The sequence below is a fragment of the Schistocerca gregaria genome, chromosome 6 (genome assembly GCF_023897955.1).
Source record: "Schistocerca gregaria isolate iqSchGreg1 chromosome 6, iqSchGreg1.2, whole genome shotgun sequence".
NCBI lineage: Eukaryota > Metazoa > Arthropoda > Insecta > Orthoptera > Acrididae > Schistocerca > Schistocerca gregaria.
The window spans coordinates 177703210-177722316 of NC_064925.1; the positions used below are offsets into that span (position 1 = coordinate 177703210).

Sequence of the window (19107 nt, forward strand, 5' to 3'; positions counted from 1 at the left end):
AAACAAAGTGGCAAAATGTAAACAATGTGATGGTGTAGACTGTCTGGAAATAACTGAACAACAAAGTAGCAGGAATGGTTTAGTGTCAAAATTAGTTGTTCTGTGTAGATCCTGCAATAAATCTACCTCTAAAATGACTTCGATCATTGTGCATAATTCATATGATGTGAATTTGAATTTAGTGTATGCAATGCGTGCAATAGGGAAACAAAAAAAAGGCTGCTTAAACGTTTTGTGGTTTGATGGACCTTCCTCCTCCTCCCAGTAGGTTCAGCAAGTACATAAAAATACTTTTAGATGCCTTGATAGTTGTGTCTAAAGCATATATGAAACGTGTAGTAGAAGAAACTGTAAATATCAGTGGAACCAGGGACATTGCTGTTGCACTTGATGGGACATGGCAACTTCAAGGACATCGTTCCTGGTGTTGTAAGTGCTACTTCTCTGGAGAATGGAAAAGGTATTGATGTTGAGGGCTTATCTAAGTACTGCCACACCTGCCTTGGTAACACTGAAGGACATATTGAACAACATCGTTCTAAGAATTATGATGGTTACAGTGAAGGTATGAAGTGCGATGGAGCTCTAAAAATATTTCAGAGTCAGTGCCCATTTATAATATTATATATATGAAGTACCTAGGCGATGGGGACTCAAAAGCTTTCAATGAAATTAATGAGTTCAGTCTTTATGGTGATACATTGGTAACGGAACTGGAATGTTGTGGACATGTGCAAAAGAGGATGGGTGCTCTATTGAGTAAGCTACGAAGAGAAATGAAAGGAAAGTTGCAATCTGATGGAAAATCTCTGTTTGGCTGAGGCAGAGTGACAGAAGCTGAAATAGACCTTCTTCAGAGTTGTTATAGACTGGCCATTAGAAGAACTGCACCTCTGAATGACGTTACAGCATTGAGAAAAGCTGTATGGCCCACTTACTTTCATAGGTGTCCACAGATGACCACCCTGTTCACAGACTTGGCCCTGAAGGAGGAGATTCTTGGTGTGGTTACCAAAAAGCAAAAGAAAGTGGTCAAATATACCATCATAAGCATTCTCTTCCTGGGCCTGTTATGAATGAAATAAAACCAATTTTTAGAGACCTCAGTGACCTTGCTTTGCTTAGTAAATGTCTTCATGGGGGCACTCAGAATACAAATGGAAGTGTCAACCTTTGCATATGGGAGAGATTACCCAAGAATGTTTTTGTAGGACTAAATACATTAAAAGTTTGTGTACTAGATGCAGTGATACGTTTCAATGATGGAGTGATAGGAAGGTTGGAAGTCCTGAGAAATTTAGGCTTAAAATGTAGCTGTAATATGAAAGATCAATTGCTTGCTTGTGAGAGACAACGGGTGCAAACAAGCAAGAAGTGCTAAAAGGAATGCCAAGAGGAAGCTTGAAGATGAAGAAATGCTGCAGGATGAAGACTATGCTTCAGGAATGTTCTGAGGCACAATTTAATTGAACTCATATCTTCATTCGCAATTTCTCATACGTTGTGTTTATCAGAACTCAGGAAAATATTTCCTAAAGTTTATAAAGAAATGCTCTAACTTTTTTCTGTAACTTGCAATAGTCCATACTTATGTAGCAGTCCTAAACCATATTGCAGAATCAAGTAAATTATAGAAAAAATAACATTTTTATTGGGGAAAAAATTATAAAAATTAAAATGTAAGATGCGATATTTTTTATCCTTGTAATACACATAATAGGTAGAATTAAATAGGTCAAGTACCTCAGCCATTATGTCATGCATACCTGGTAAAAATTTGATCTCCTTCAAATGTATAACATTGGATTAAATGGTTTCTCAATTTGAGGAAGCATTTTGGAAAAAAAATGCATCAATTTCTTTGTAATATTTTTAATAACCCTAAGCTGGTTCAGAAATTTTCAAAATACTTATAATTTGTTTAGAAAGTGTGCTGCATTATCTGATATAAACAAAAAAATCTCTAAAACATATACATTACAAACAATGCCTGAAAGAAATAGGAGTTGGTTTTTACATAATATTGAGCTGGAAAAGTACTCTGTATCCCGAAGAGCACTAAGAGACTTGTATCCTGAAGGGCACTAAGAGAGTCAGAGCAGATGACACAGTTGAAAAGCCTCTGTTGCCCGATGTACTGCATGGCCTGACATAGTGCAAATACTGTAAATACTGAGCAGTTTTCCAGAAACCAATACCAAAAGTTGTTGGTGCCGATGATGAAGACACATACAACACTATGGTCAGCCCGAGAGCCATCAGTGTACACAAAGGTACTATCATGAAATGCCATGCAAAGGTTGAGAAACTTAACAGCAATAGAGCAAGTCTCGAGTAGTGTCCTTAGGAAGGGAATAAGGTATAAGGTGAACACAGGCTGCAGCACGAAGCCAAGGTGGTGAAGGATTCACACCTGTTGGGAAAGTGGCAGGTAGTGTGAAGCTAAGCTGCCAGAGTAATAGTCGGAAGTGATCTCCAGGAGGTAACAGAGAAGAGGGATATGTCCCATAGTGCCGATCAAAGAAGTCATTGAAGAAGAAGGCATAAATGGGTTGCCGGGCATGGCAGACAAATGGCATGTGCATCTGGTGAGGAGAAAATATGGTGGTATGACAGCAATAGTTTGGCAGCTTCTGCAAACAGGCTCTCAACCATGCTAGTGTTAAAAGCCACCAGTGGCCAAACGGATGCCATGATGGTGGATTGTATTGAGATGGCATAATATGAACGGACATGCAGGTGCATAAACGAAACACTCATATAGTCTAGTTTCGAACAGACAAGAGATTGGTACAAATGGAGGAGGATAATCCAATCCACTCCCCAGGAAGTTCTGCTGAGGGTACATAAGACGTGTACACCATGTGACCACGTATGACACATGGGAGGACTGAGAAAGTTTCCTATCAAGCATGAACCCCAGGAGTTTCATAGTTTCAGTGAATGGAAGAACAACAGGCCCAAGATGTAAAGATGGTGGAAGAAACTGATTGTGCTGCTGCCAGACATTCATACAAACGATTTTGTCAGTGACAAAGCAAAAGCCGCTGTTAGTGCTCCATGAGGAAAGACAATAGAGACAACGCTGAAGACACTGCGTCAAGTAGATGTTTCCATGGAGACCTGCAGTAGATGGCAAAATTGTCAACAAAAAGGGAAGATGCCTGGTGGGAGAGAGGCCATAATACGGTTAATGGTGCTTGCAAAGAGAATGACGCTCAGGATGAAACCTTGAGGCTTACTGTTTTCCTTTATAAAGGTGTCCAACAAGGCAGAACCCATAAGTGCCTAAAACATGACCTTTTAAAAATCCCTTAAGAAAACAGGGCATGTGGCCTCGGAAGCCCCATGTGTAGAGAGTACAGAGGATACCAGTGCTCCAGCAGGTGTCATAGGCTCTCTCCAAATCGTAAAACATGGCCATAGTCTGGTATTTCTGTGTTAAACCATTCATGACATTGGTTGACAAAGTGATAAGACAATCAACTGCAGAACGGCATGCTTGAAATCCACACTGTGCAGTAGTTAGTAAACTGCGAGACTCGAGCCACCATACTATCTTGGCCAGGAATCATACATTCCTTCACCTTGAAAACACAGCTGGTGAGAGAAATGGAGCAGCAGCTACAAGGAAAGTGTTTGTCCTTACTGGGCTTAGGTATGGGTATCATAGTGACTTCAAATGGCCTCTGCCCAGATGCGATTGTATGTATGAAGGAGAAAGTGCTTGCCCACAAGAGAAAGGTTCTGCAAGATATGTATACATTGTCTGGTGCTGGGGCAGAGGGTTGGGATGAAATGGGAGCATGATCTAGCTCCCAAACAGTAAAGGTAGCATTGTAACACTCACGATTCTGAGGAAAGAAAGATGTGCCTGAGCCTCCTCCACTTGTTTCTGACAGAGGAATCCTTTGTGCGAGATGGTTACTGATTTACTGAAATCTGACCAAAAGCAAATGTGAAAAAGAATTTCTTAGTGAAACCTGGACCCTTCAGAAATGAATCCAGTTGGTTTTTTGTGCTACAGAGAGAAAAAGATTTATGGCATTGTGGGGCAGTAAGCCCCTAGAAGTAGTTGCAGCCACCTGATTAGAATGATTTTCTTTGCACACATAGTGGCATCTTTCCTTTGCAGAGTACAAGTGTAGCTGGTTTGTATGGCGGCTGTAATGAGTGCATGTTAGATTTAGGTGTTTTGTTTTTATTTCTGATGAGACTGAGAGAAAAGGGAGAGGATGAAACCTTGTGCCAGCATGTAGCTTACTCCTCTCAAGTAGCAAAAAAAGAGGGCCACTCAACTTAAATGTCTCCATCTGCAGACAAATCACAGTCAACACTATCCTGCACCCTCACTGCATGAGAAAGTGTCAGCTGGTTGGGAATTTAATCCAGAACACTGGTGCAAAGTCTGGTGATCACGAGCTTAATGCTACCATCTGTCCTACACTTCCCATTCAAATGCTGGAGTTGAAAATTACTTTCATAACTATAATTCAGATGGGCTACCTCCAAATTGAGAAGAACCATACAGGTATGGATTAGTGACAGCAGCTATGGATTCTAATTATGTGTCAGTTTGTTACTGTGTATCAAACATGAATTCATCACATCCTTTTTTTAAATAAATAGATTGACTGTGTGAAGACTGCTCCAAAGAAGACAATTTCATCTGGTGCATTTCTGTGTAAGTGAAATATTCATCTTATTGGTTACTTTGAAAAGCATGTAACAAAAGTAACTAAAATATAATTGGTATGTCTACCTGACCAATCGATGTCACAGTGACAAAAAGTTCTCAGCCTGTTCCTTCCAAAAATTTTAAACCTGCTACAACTGGCACACTGTATACCCAGTTTGAATATTTATCAAGGGTTACTAATTCACAAACAACTAGTTTACAAACATGGCATGCATACTACAAGTCATATCAGAATCAATTCTCTAATAGACAATGAAAGACACAGTATTGTCCAATTCATACATGATGACAGTTCGTGCAAGCCTAGTCACAGATAGGGATTGCAGTAAGAGTTCTTCTTGTGGGACACACACAGCTGTACAAGTCCATTTTGAAGACTGAAGAAACCACAGGACAGTTTCTTAATCTGAAACCTTTTATTGTGTACATGACTGGTTTTAGAACATTCAAGTTCCATCATATGGTGTAAAAACTAAAATAACTTAATCTTTGAGGTCATCCTCATCCCAGTGTTGTCATGAAACCAAAGGTTCCATTTCAAAAGGTTAAAAGAGACAAAAATTCTGTAACAATTCTTCCCCTGTGCTCTGTGAGCAGGAACACAAGCAGGGAAACTGTGTAATAGTAAGTGCTCCAAAACTGGTTGTGTACACAATAAAAGATTGTGGGTTAAGCAACTGTCCTGCGGTTTCTTCATATTTGAAAGGGTTGCAGTGTTGCCACCACCAAGCATCAGTTGTGGTGTCCGTGTACAAGTGCTTTGTGCTTGAAGAAAGCACATATCCTGCAAATTGAGTTTCTTGCTTGATAATGTAGAATTTGTCACTTGCCCCCTCCATCAGGTTTGATTTATTATTTATTTATTTATTTCTTGTTCATTACAAAATAATAAGTGTTACAGGCAATAAATATTGCAAAATATGTGTTTACAATAAAGAATAGTCAGGATTAAGAATGTAGATTTGGGCACATATTTGCATTTAATAATAAAAGAAATGCAAAACATTGTAGTTCATGATCTCTTCTATCATATAAAATGATCCTTGTCATAGGAACTGCCTTAAAGCATTTTTTTTTTTTTTTTTTTTTTTTTTTTTTTTTTTTTTTTTTTTTTACAGTAGTGGATATCATGTATTCTTCTTGTCTCATGACTATGATACTCACTATTCATTTTAAAAATGGAATTTTCTTTCCCTTTGAAGAACATCAAGAGAATAAATATTGCGCAGTAGATGTAAGGATTCCAAGTTTCTTAAAAAGGATCCTGCATGTAGTTCTAGGATGGACTCCACACATGATACTTACGGCTCTTTTTTGTGCACACAGTACTTTTTTAGTCAGTAACTGATTACTCCAAACTATAATTCCATATGCCATAATGGCATGAAAATAATCATAATATGTGGACTTCATGGTTTCCATACTTCTATAACAAGAAACAATGCGTAATGCATAAGTTGCTGAACTCAATCATTTGCATAGATTCTGTATGACAATTTGCAACAAATGGAATAAAGACTCACTAAATAACTTTCTTTATATTTAATGCTTGTAATGGTTACAACATACACAGCAGAGCATTTAGAGCACTAATTGAATGCTCATTGACTGTTGGAGTATTTGTGAATCCAATGTTATACATTTGAAGGAGACCAAATTTTTACCAAATATGTATCACATGATGGCTGAGGTACTAGACCTATTTAATTGTACCTATCATGTATATTACAAGGATAAAAAATATCACATCTTACATTTTAATATTTACAATTTTTTCCCTAATAAAAATGTTATTTTTTCTATAATTTACTTTATTCTTCAATATAGCTTAGGTCTACTAGATAAGTATAGACTATTGCAAGTTACACGCCTGTGCAGAACAAGTCTAAACTCACCCGCCATCATTCATGACTTCAACCAGAGAGCGGAAGAATAAAAATAAACTCTGTATCAATAAATACAGACCAACAATTCAAATGTCTTCCACAATTGCTCTTCCCTGATAGACTCTGCCCATAGCAGAAATGTTGGCTAACTGTGTTGATCCAAAGGGGGGACTACTTGGGAAACTGAATAAATTCTTGACTTTAAAATTACACACTCAATTCAGCAAGGTCATAGAAATTCAGGATTTTTATATTGTTAATATAAATTTCAATATGATTCTTTTGGGACCTTCCATGGTGACTCATGTTACATTTTGAAATCAGTGTTTTATTATGTTGACTTGTTATCAATCTATAAATCCATATTTTTTTTGTAAATTGTCATTATAAATTGTGTTATTTAGGCAAAGATTTTGAAGTGTTATTTAAGCAGGGAAGGGCATTAAAATTAAAGAACAAGAAAGTAATTTATGTTACGACTCATGTTACAAATTTGGGACATCCTATTTCTAATGTGCATTTTAGGTCAAAAGTGTTCTCAAACTATTAGGAGTATGGATTTGGTTTTTATCACAGAAAATGTGTATTAGGTTGGCATTCAAATGACAGTGTTATAGATTTCTAAAACTTTTTATACCATGTGAATATTGTAATATATTGAAAAAGGTGTGTGATTCAATGTTACATGACTCATGTTACTTGCTACCTCTTGTTGGAATTTTTTTCCTGCAAACAGAGATAAGAAAATATGACATGTGCCAAATAAGGTAAACTTAACATTAACATTTCACTTTTCAAACACTGTGAAAAATTATAAGAACAAGACATCTAGGAAAATGAACTGATTCAATTAAAAGTCAGAGAACAGAAAATATCCTCTTGCATTGACAACATCAAGTGGATTAATTTTCTTTATAATTTTGTCACATTTTACAGGCCATTTCCAGTAATGATCAGCACACTCCATTGCACTGATTAAGCAATAATTTCCAAAAACTGCATGTACTTCACCAACATTGAATTTTCTGTCATATCCTACTTTGTACTACTCTCCAGTTTTCGCACTTTCTATAGTTTCTTCAGTATGATGATCTTCAGCAACAAAATTCTTTGCAGACAGCAGATATGTTTGTAGTACTCCTTTCTTGTGTTGAAAGTAGTGAATGATTTTTATGTTTGCTACTGATGGTGCTGAATAAATATTTGAACCAAATTAAGTTTTACATTGATTCCTTGAATTTCATCAATAGACACATGAAAAACCTACATAGTTGTGGTACTTGCAGCTACCTGAGCGAAGGTTGATGCATCACCTACTATGAATTTCCGCATTTTTACTGCATTCCGCACTAGCCGTTCTGCAACTGCATCAATTCTGTTTGCGGCTTTTTTACCATGGGATGTAGCAAATAAGTTCCAATAGATTTCCACATTATGAAATGACTGAATTGAGGCAGGTCCATATGACCAGATTGAAAATGCCTTCACATTTTCAGGTATAGTTGACAGTACCTTGCTAATGAAAGCAATTGCAGCATTTGAGCCATGGCTTTATCCAGAGCACTGAGTGACTTATATGGTGACAAGCTTGCTTTACTAGGTTGCTGATCTTCCATCTTATGTTGCCTGTGTTTTCTAACTCCATCCCTATTTTTAGCTGTTGTGTCTTCTGATAACAGCCCTTGCTTATGTTGACTGAAATGTAGAAGCTTTTATTTCTACTTGTGCTGGCCTTTTCGAGTTTCTTCCAGATGCTTCTTCTTAAATTCTTCATTTTTTCCTTCATTCTTTAACTTTTGCCTCCTCCTACTCTGTCTTTCTGCTGCTACTAAGAGCATCCTCTTCTTCTAACCTTAAAATAATACAACTGTGACTCAGATTATGTGAGTCACATTACACTGCTAATTTTATGTTTTTACAATATTGGTTGAAATTGGGAAATTTTTAGTAGTGATGTTAGTTACACAATCATACTAAGAAGTAAATTACTGAACAAGATAAAGGTATCTCTAATATCTCTATTGACATAAAAACTTAATTACATGTAAGTGACTCATGTTACATGAAAGTTCATGCTGTTGTGTTATATTGTTTACCCCAGCCTATAATTTACCCACTTCAGTTTTATACCCTTTATGCAATACATTAGTAATATAAATAATGATATATTGATCCTTACTGGCCAGTTAGTTGAAATGAAGGTCTAAAATCTCCAACTCACACTCTCATCACATGAAAAATATATGGCATTATAAAAATGGCTACAAATTAAGGAGGGAAAGCAATAATGGTCCACAAACCATTGTTGCCATACAGTAAAAAGTCCAGCCTTTTCAAAAAATATATAAAACGTACTGAATTTTAAACTTTTAAATATCGTACATGTGTCCTACTTTATGTGGAATATCCCTTTTGCAGATATTTTGCCAACACTAATAACAAAGTACTTGATTTGAATTTATCTTGTCTTGTTTTCTACCTTTTTCATTTGTGCCGAATTTTATCTTCTCTGCATTTCATCATTTTCATTCATTCTATTTACGTGTTATGATGTAGTAATTTAAACTTTAACAACATTTCTGTGCTGTGGTTTTTTTCAAATGTTCATTATGGACTACGTAATTCAGAGAAGGAATGATGTTTCAGAATGGTCCCGCGAGGCCCTCCTAGACAAGTGGATGAAGGATGCAGTTGCTTGTTGCCAGTTGGCAGGTGTGCAGCCCCCAGCCTCGGCTCTTCAGCTTCGTGACAGTGGCAGCACACCTTCATCGCCAGTTCTGCAGCCTCCCGATATACCACCAGACCCTGAAGACCTTACAGATCCTGTTGTGAGTGTCATGATAAGATTTTCTTTTGCATGTACTGGCCATGTGAAAAATTAGACATTCAAATTTTAACATATAGCACTTGCAGAATAGCCTCCATTTGTGAATACAGCAAACTCCTGATTACCTGTGTGCAAAAAATCCAGTTTGTGGATTACCTGTGCAGAGTTCGGCTGGGAGGGAAGGGGAGAGGAGACGAGAGGAGGGCTTCAGAGGGGGGGGGGGGGGGGGGTGGTAAGATCTGTTACAATCAAAATAATATTTTCATTTGTAACTTGCTCTAATGCATGTGACTCATGTTTCCTCATGTGCACTGAGGCACAGAAGTGCATAGGTCTGTTATTAGAGTAATGCTGTAGGCTTCCACACGAGACATATAACATGTTTTGAAAATACAGAAAGTAGCAGTTTCGCATAAAAACATGTATTTTGGATTGTCCTTGATTTATAGTTATATGTGCAAATCTGTTTCATGATTTATTGTTTGTTACATCATTACTAACTATATGCTTTCTTAATGCTTCAGTTTTATTTGTTGGCTATCTCTGTTCGCCTCTCTCAGTCTTACACACACACACACACACACACACACACACACACACACACACACACACACACACACATGTATGTTCTTTCTTTTCTACCTAAATCTTCTCAGACTGTTTCTGTTTCACCAAATTTTCTTGTTTGCATTATAAGCAGTGTGAAATCTGCACACTGCCAGTGTCAGAAGAGACTGGTGGTGATGTGTCAGCACCCTGTGGTCACCGCTTCTGCACTTCATGCTGGGAGAATTATCTCACAGTCAAGATCCAAGCTGGCGATGCCCATGGAATTCTATGTCCTGCTTACCAGTGCCCCATGTTAGTGCCTGCGGATGTAATAGAGAAGCTTGTTTCTCCAGATATGGCTCGTCGATATCTTCAGTTTGATATTGAGGTCTGTATGATGTACTGCAGTAATTAAATTACTACGTTTGCTCCAGTGTTTGTATCATGGTTCTGAATTATTGTTTTCTAAACATTATATGTAGATTCAATTTATATTTCAACATAATAGAAGCAAAAATTGAGTATCAACTTTTCTGACAAAAGCGGAGCACCTACATGACCCCAAGTAAGGAGTAAATGATCAAGGATCACATGAGATAAATTTTGTAGTACTTGAATATCCAGTGCTCAGAATTTAGAAAAATTCTTTCATTATAAGTTTTATGTTTTGGTTCTCCTGAGGTGACAAGGACAGCATGTAATAAACTTGATCCACTGGTTAATGAAAGAACCAATTTTATGGTTAATGCACAAATGAACTGTTCACAGTTCTGATGTGATGTAGAAAATAAGAGACACTTTTTAAGAATGATAAAGTTATCACCATAGTCCAACTCAACGTCTTAGGTCAGTGTCTAGTTGATGCCTAGTTGATGTCGTAGACGGTGTTCCGGTCAATGTGCAGATTTGTGTCCAGCTCAGTCAGGTGCAAGCTGGTCAGTGTCTTGTTCTGAGTCCTGGACTGTCCTGGGTCGACATGAGGTCAGAGATCTGTGTGGTGCTGAAGAATTCTGCTGAAGATGACTACCAATGGATGAGATGCAAGGAACAGCCAGTGTTGAGCCCATCTAGAGCAAGTGCTGTAGGCTAGTGGTCAAGCATCATCTTAAGTAATCCTTTGGAAGGATTTCCATGATGATCATGTGACACGCAGGCACATGACATGGCATGCAGACAAAATGTGCCATGTTTGCAGTGGCCTGTGTGGCTCCAGGTGCAGCTGGCGAGCAGTGCTGGTCTCTCTCATGGAGCCTGCTGCATTCGGCCATGTACACAGAGGGACATTTTAATGTTGTCATCTGGTATGTACATGAAGTGGTGAGCAGAATTGGGATTGCCATATGTGTCTGGGTCGGCAGAGGATGCTTATGGTATGGGAACCTGCTGGCTGGAGATACATTCTGTAGTGGTATTTGGGCAGGCAGGTGGCCAGATATACAGCCCCTCCCCCTGAAACAGATGGCTAAACCATGAAGCACAGATTGCCAGAGGGAGGTGGAGATACTCTGGAGGATGGAGAATGGGCCCTGAGTGGGGGCGCAACAGAAGTGCCAGAAAGTGGAAAAGTGGCACGAGCATGCAAGGATCCCGAAGAGCAAAGATGAGATCTGATGCACAAGGAAAAAATGGACTAGAATGTGCAAAGAAAAGGCACTGAAGGAAGAGGAGAAGTATGAAGACGGTGTGGAAGCAAACATGCATCAAAGAGGCACTAAAGAAAAATGGAAGACTGAAAGACCCGTCCTGATAGTTAGCATCAGACCGGGGAATGCTACGCAGAGATAGTCCCATGTCCAATTGCAGAGGCAGCTGTAAGTGTGAAGGCAGCAGTGTGTGTCTTGACATGCACAGTGTTGTGCATAGGAGCACAGTGGTGCACATGGGAGTGCAGTGGCATATGTAGGAAGTGAACGCAAGTGGGGGCCTCAGTGCTGGTTGCTATGGCATGGCACTCATGGAAGGGATTCCAGCCATCACTGCATCTTCCTGATGAAGGGCAGGGGGAGGGAAGAAATTTGGACCTCGCGGCCAGAGGGGATGATGAGTGTGTGCAGTAGGTGACATCTGATGTCAGAAAGACTGCCCGAGGAAGATCGACACATGGCCCCTACCGTCACCATTGTGTATTGAAGATCTGGGTGTGGGGCCATTCTTGAGAGGAGAGCTGACCATGGCAGCATCATCCAGATGAAGTGGTCTGGTAGTGTCAGACTTGACTGAAGGAGGACAGTTGCCAGGGGAGAGAAGATGTGGATATGGAAAGCAAGAGGCAAGCAGAGCTGTCATCAAGCTGAGGAGTCATCTGTTGGAGAAGAGGCAAAAACATGAGATGGGCAGAACCCATACACAGAAGTTTAGAGGCCCCAGAGGGAAGCAGGGCACCAAGGACAAGAGCAAAGAATCTTTGACAGGCAGAAAGAAGGCTGATGTATCAGAGAGCAGAGCAATGACATCAGTGGATGACGAAAGGAAGTACTTTGAGTGTGCATGTCAGATGCACAGGAAGCAAATGAGGGGAGTGATGAGTCGTCTGGCAGCTAGCTGGCCAGTGGTGAGGAGGATGGCTGTGGTGCTGGAACAGGAAGAGGCACTGGAGCCAGCAGTGATGGTGCTGATGATGCAGGGACAGATGACACAGGATCTGTTGGTATAGCAACAGAAGGCATCACAGCAGGAGCACCCAGATCAGGAGGCACAGTATCGGAAGGCACAGGAGCAGGAGGTGCTGATGGTACAGGATTTGGCCGGCACCCGTGGTTCAGGAACTGATGAGGCTTGACACACAGGAGCTGGAAGAGCCTGTGATGCAGGGACCAACAGGGCCTGAGGTGCAGGCACTGGAGGACTGGAGGAGGCTTCAGAGCTGGGTGTGGTGTCAAAGCCTGAAAAGGAAGAAAAGTTGAAGAGGGTGGTGGAGCCGAAGAATGTGTCAGAGTGGTAGAGCAAGAGATTCTGAGGATGCATAGAGCAAGAGAGGGCATTGGAATCTGAGGAAACCGTTCTGTAGTTGGTGGTACTGGAGACAGAGGAGCTAGAGGCAGCCATAAGAGAACAATAAGAAGTGCATAGATGAGGAGAAGATGGTTCAGCCTTGCAAGGAATGTAGGCCATGAATCCTAAGCAGGATTGAACTGCAGAGGAAGCTGCACTGAGTCTCTAGCCAGGGGAGAGGGGGAACAGCATCAGGATGGGCAAGGCAACATCGAAGAAGCATGCAGTGGTATTCAGGAAGTGCCATGTGTGATGCAGAAACTATGCTGTCCTGTCTGTAGCATGTGGAAGCATTCTCACGGGACAGTGCTGAGTTAAATGAGCAATGCCCTGAGTGAGATGCTGCAACTACAGATCAAAAGACACACATAGGATTGTTCCTCATTGCCACTTTTATGTCTTGGTCCTTATGAGGTGGCTAGAACAGCACATAATAGTATGGCCAGGCTGATGTCTGGCTCAGTCAGTGTCTTGGTTGGAGTCCTGGGCCTTGCTGACTCAACATTCTGTTGGAGGTAGGGGAGGGACTGATGGCTGCTGCTGAAGATCACTGCCAACAGATAAGGTGCAAAGATTGGCAGGCATTGAGTCTGGAGTGAGAGCGAGTGCTGTAGGCTAGTGATGATGGAGCATCTTAATTAATCTGGCTGAAGAGTTTCTGTGACGGTCGTGTGGCTTGCAGACACTTGACATGTGGTGCATGGATGAAACATAGTATTGTGTTTGCAGTGCAGTGATTGGCTGCACATACAACTGGCAGGTGGTGATGGTGCCTCTTGTGGAGTCCATGGAGTGTGTTTTGTACCCAGACGGGTGTGATGTTGTTGTTGTTGTTGTGTGGTGCATACACAGAGCAGCATGTTGCTGTTGTCATCTGGTCTGTGGTGTGTATGACCAGAATTGTGATTGCTGCATGTGTCTGGTTTCGGTGTAGGATGCCTAGAATGTGCCAACATGCCAGCCAAAGATGTGACCTGCGGTGTTATTTGGTGCACAAGTGGCCAGACGCTACAATTGGAATATACAAAAATACAGTAAGAAAGGCAGCACGAAAAGAAAAGATACAATAGGTAGTTGCAGGTGGAAAGAAAAAGTGACTTCAAATTGTTCTCTCTCCTGGCATAGGTTATAGAGCAACTATCCATTTGTTCCTTCCTTTCTTCCTTCCTTCTAGTATCTGTACATTTTATTATCTTTGTTTCTCTTTCATGTATTTAACTGTTCACCACAAAGGAATTATCCAAATTGGGTGCAAATCAGTAAATGTGATGTAGATGTACAAACAAACAAATGATTACTGTTTCAGAAAAATTGGGTTATTTTTTCAAGAGAAAGAGTTTCAGAAATGGAGCAAGTCAATAATGTGTTGGTCCACTTCTGGCCATTATTTGGCTTGGCACTGATTTACAGAATTGTTGGATATGCTCCTGAGGGATATCGTGTCAAATTCTGTCCAATTGGCACATTACATCACCTAAATCCTAAGCTGTTTGGAAGACCCTACCCAAAATATTCCAAAAATTCTGAAGATCAGCGTGTATACAACCCGGGACATCTGGGAGATCCAGGAAAAACCCGGGAATTTTGTCGTCCGGGAGAAAACCGGCAAAAACCCGGGAATCTTTTAGAATTCCGGGAACTTTTCCTTGTCTTAGTTACCAGTTAAATTTCTGTGATTTTGACTGGTAAGAACCATTACTATAATGAAGGGTATTACTGTATCCCGCTTTTGCAGAGTAATGCTGCAGGGGGAAAAAAAAAAAGAAGAAGCCATGAACGAGAGAAAAAAAAAATGAAAATAAAACTTCAAGTCGAAAAGGAAATGCACCATATACAACACCAAAACACAGTGCTCATACAAGCGTCTGCCAACCAAAGTGTGTCAAAGGCTTTGGGAAGAATATTGCCTTCAATGAGCGTGACATGACAGCTGTTTACATTTGATTCATTTGAGCAGTTGCAGGCGGGCTCTTGCGCATGTGCAGTTGAGTCACCTATGAGTAGTACCTTCTCCCGCTTCTGGCTACAGACGTGTGGCTGGGTGCCACTATCTAAATTGCTCCAGTTTGGAAATATCGTAGATCCAGGGCTGATGCACAGAGCAGTCTGAGTTGTAGTGGGGAGGTGGCTAGTCTCCATGTGACCTGTGCGTACGTTTAGTGATTTTGCTGTTTCCTCTTCATTTATTACTCTCACATTAAATGAAAAAAAAAAAACAGATTTCTGTGGCTGGGAGCTACCAAATAAATTAAAATACGTTCGCATAGTTACGGAAGGCTAAAATATGTTGTTAGTTTCAGGTTTTATTTCCATCTATCTGACTGTCAAGCATTAATCACCTTGCACAAAGATGAAGTTGTTTTTGTCGATTTGTTAAAGAGATTTGGCTTATATTAATCTTTTGCACTGAGGCAGTCAATTTATTTGAAACGAAGTGTTTAATTTCACACTATTGGCTAGTTTCAACTGTTCGCTGCATTTCAAGTGCACTTTTTCCATCTTCTAGCTTGTTGGCATTATGCCATAATAAAGAACCAAACATGAGATAATACAGTACTGGTACTCAAGAAAACTTACATTCGAATCTGGACATACGATTGTGCACTTTAAGCCGAATTATGCATTTTAGTATAGTTCACAAAATTTCGATGCTCCTGAAGTACCCTTTGATGTCTTGTTTCTTTTATGACATAATGCAAGATCTTTTAATATTTTACACGTACGAACATGCGGGCTTCCTGTGTCATCATAGTTGCGCAGGCGCAGTGACGCCTGTTACCTGGCACTCTCTGGCAACTGCTGAAACGAACCAATTTCTAACAGGTCACAGGAAAATATTGTGAATGGTGGTTTGAAAAGTGTTACTTTCAAAGTAAATTTCCTTTTACGCAAGATGAACTATGTGTGAGAATGTACGATGAATTTCTTAAATCACAGAGCGTTTGACACTCATTTAAAAATCAACTCTTTGAGGACGACCATCTAGAAGGATTTCGAGCCCAGAAGATCAGACATTTACGTCGTTATGAAAAATTTTACTGGCACATTTGTGTGATGTATCTTAAAGTGTAACATACGCAAAAAGATCAGCATTATATGTGGAACCTTAGCTTCTCTTGCAGCTTATTAATCTTAGAGACCAATATTATTTGTGAAAGCTTTGTTTTTCTTCTAGTAAAACTGTATATTAATTTAAACCATTAACTTTTCTTTTTGTGTGTTTGCACTACTTAAGAGTGATCTTGCTATTGGTTGACTACAGTACAAGTCCTGTGCTGTCATCGACTGTCGAGATCACGTGACATGAGCTATGACTGGCTTACAAAAAAGCATCGCAATCTCGATTTCATTGCTTCAGAAAGTAACATGCAGTCTTTGGTGCAATTAGAATTTATACCTCCATAAAACGAAGAATGCAGCCTACATATTGCTGAACATCAAAGATCTTTCCAAAAAGTGTTTTTTTCCCCCTGGGTTTCGTTTTCTAAAGTGCCGGCAAATTCTATGTCTGTCTAGAAAACCATAAACTTTCTAAGGATTGATAAGTTTTACAGTGCTGAGGAAAAGTATACTGTAATTTAACACGGAAAAAATGTATTTTCATCCGGGAGAAAGTGTATTTTCAACCGGGAAACCTGGGAAAAATCTGGGAATTTTTTTTCCTTGTTCACATATACACCCTGAAGATCCAATGACCTTGCTCACTAAAGAAGGCTTTGGCAAGCATGAAGACAAACAGTAGAAACTCTCGCCCAGTGCGGGCAGGTATTATCTTGCTAAAACATCAGGCCAGGTTGGCTTGCCATAAAGGGCAACAAAATGGGATGTAGAATATTGCCAACATACCACTGTGCTGTAAGGGTACTGAGGATGACAACCAATGGGGTCATACTGTGGAAAGAACTGGCACCCTAGACCGTCACTCCTGGTTGTAAGGCTGTATGGTGAGTGACAGTCATGCTGGTATCATTTCACTGTCCAGGGCGTCTCCAGGCAGGTCTTCACATGTAATCAGAGTTCAGTTCAAAATGAGATCATCACTGAAGAAAATTCTATTCCAGTCAATGAGATTCCAGGTCAAAGACTGTGTGATACCAACCTGTCATCCACAATACAGGCTGACAACCAGGAGTGATGGTCTGGGGTGCCAGGGTTCTTGCTGTGCTTCTCAGAACTCTTTACTTGGAGAGGATTATAGTTACATCTTTCCAACGTAACATCCTAGAAGCAGAAATTTTGATGAGAAGTGGTGCAAGTGAGTAAGTTTTTATACCCTGAATCCCGCTTATTTCAAACAATTTACCATTTCACTTTTTACATATACAGTTTCTAGTGACCTTATGTTATGCCATGATCATAAACAAAGCACAAGGTGAGACTCTGTGTGCTGCGATCTTGGAACTTGGTGTCAGCTGCTTTTTACACGGCCAATTTTACATGGCTCTCTCCTGTGTTAGTGAGGCAAACAAGCTCTTCATACATGTCCCTCAATCATACCAGTCAGAGACTGTGTACAAAGAAGCTTATAAGTAAAAAATAAATTCCACACATATGAAATCTCAGGCACAGCTGTAAATAAATCCCTGGGCAATCCCAGGCTTCTTACTTAGTGCAACATAAAACTTATTTTTTAAAAAACTTTAGTTTCCTATATCTGTAATTTTTGTGGCATTTCTGTGTTGCTTTGTGAATGCTTCTCTTTTGCACCAAACACAATATACAAATTAATATTATTTATAACAGTTCAGAATTTTCAATGCAGTTGACTTACAAATTATTATTAAATGCTAGGCGTTTGTGGAGAGCAACCGAAGCATTAAATGGTGCCCAATGCCTGGCTGTGGTCGAGCAGTGCGGCTGCCTGAGTATGAGCAGCCACTACCTGGCTCTCGCTCAGGTTCTCCACCTCCAACATCACATGCTGTTGACTGTGGTAATGGGCATTTCTTTTGTTGGTGAGTATTAGTGGCTACATGATGGTTATTTGCATATTTCACTGGTTTCAGTACGTGTACAATGACAATCTCATTGACTTTGGCTTAACATGCTTAGAAAAATATGCCTGTTCTGGAAGGAGAACAACAAGTCTCACCTGGGCAGCTCGTTTTGTATTATCACGTTATAGGGGAGAGAGTGTGGCAGATATGATACACGAGTTGGGATGGAAGTCATTACAGCATAGACGTTTTTTGTCGGGCGAGACCTTTTTACGAAATTTCAGTCACCAACTTTCTCTTCCGAATGCGAAAATATTTTGCTGAGCCCAACCTACATAGGTAGGAATGATCATCAAAATAAAATAAGAGAAATCAGAGCTCGAACAGAAAGGTTTAGGTGTTTGTTTTTCCCGCTCGCTGTTCGGGAGTGGAATAGTAGAGAGATAGTATGATTATGGTTCGATGAACCTTCTGCCAAGCACTTAAATGTGAATTGCAGAGTAGTCATGTAGATGTAGATGTAACTACAGTGTATAAGACCTTAACAACAGAAGAATTTTTCATGACCTCATGCAAGCTCTACCTTCATCAGTTTACATCTCAAATGATAATACAAAATTTTAAGTTTATTTTGCATTCAAGTTCAAGACCTGAAATGGGCAACTTTTTGTTCACAACAGTACTCTCTGTGTGATGGTCGTAGAGAACATAAGGCAGCATGCCTTGCCCCACATATTGGCTGCCCCAGGGAAATGTGCAGTGGGGGGTTGGCATAGAACCAACTCATGCTTGTATTGCTGACACCATTATCTGTGTTTTGTGCTTCTGCAAAAGCAGCCACATCTGCAGAAATGATGTTCATTTAAATGAGACATGCAGTTGAAACTAAAGTCACCATATTAATTGGCATGTGCAGTCCAGATACATATAAGTTGAAATTGTATATTATTTATCAGAAACAATGAAAAACTAAGATGCAGAGAGGTATAAATTGTGATGCCTTTAATTAAAGGCCAATGATTGCTTTGTCAAATTCATTGAAACATTAAATTTATTTATTCACTATAGATATTTAGTGATATGTGAAAAAAGATATGTCAGAAATTAATAAAAATGATTAAAAATTATTACAAAAGAATGATTAAAAAGATTAAAAATGAATTATCAGTCACTGCTCTCATCAGTGTAAGACTCCTCAGCATCGTCACTTGAAGCTGC

General features: G+C 39.8%; 1 protein-coding gene across 8 annotated transcripts in view; it reads left to right on the top strand.

Annotated features, from left to right (window-relative positions):
• Positions 1–19107, top strand: part of LOC126278680 (ankyrin repeat and IBR domain-containing protein 1-like) — a 579195-nt gene that overhangs the window by 388553 nt on the left and 171535 nt on the right. For 6 of the 8 annotated variants that reach the window (XM_049978928.1, XM_049978932.1, XM_049978930.1 and 3 more), the window contains 3 exons: positions 9232–9413; positions 10110–10349; positions 17744–17907. In XM_049978928.1, the coding sequence (XP_049834885.1) occupies positions 9232–9413; positions 10110–10349; positions 17744–17907 (586 nt within the window). The remainder of the gene's footprint in view (positions 1–9231; positions 9414–10109; positions 10350–17743; positions 17908–19107) is intronic. The other 2 variants (XM_049978933.1, XM_049978929.1) reach the window with 1 other exon arrangement.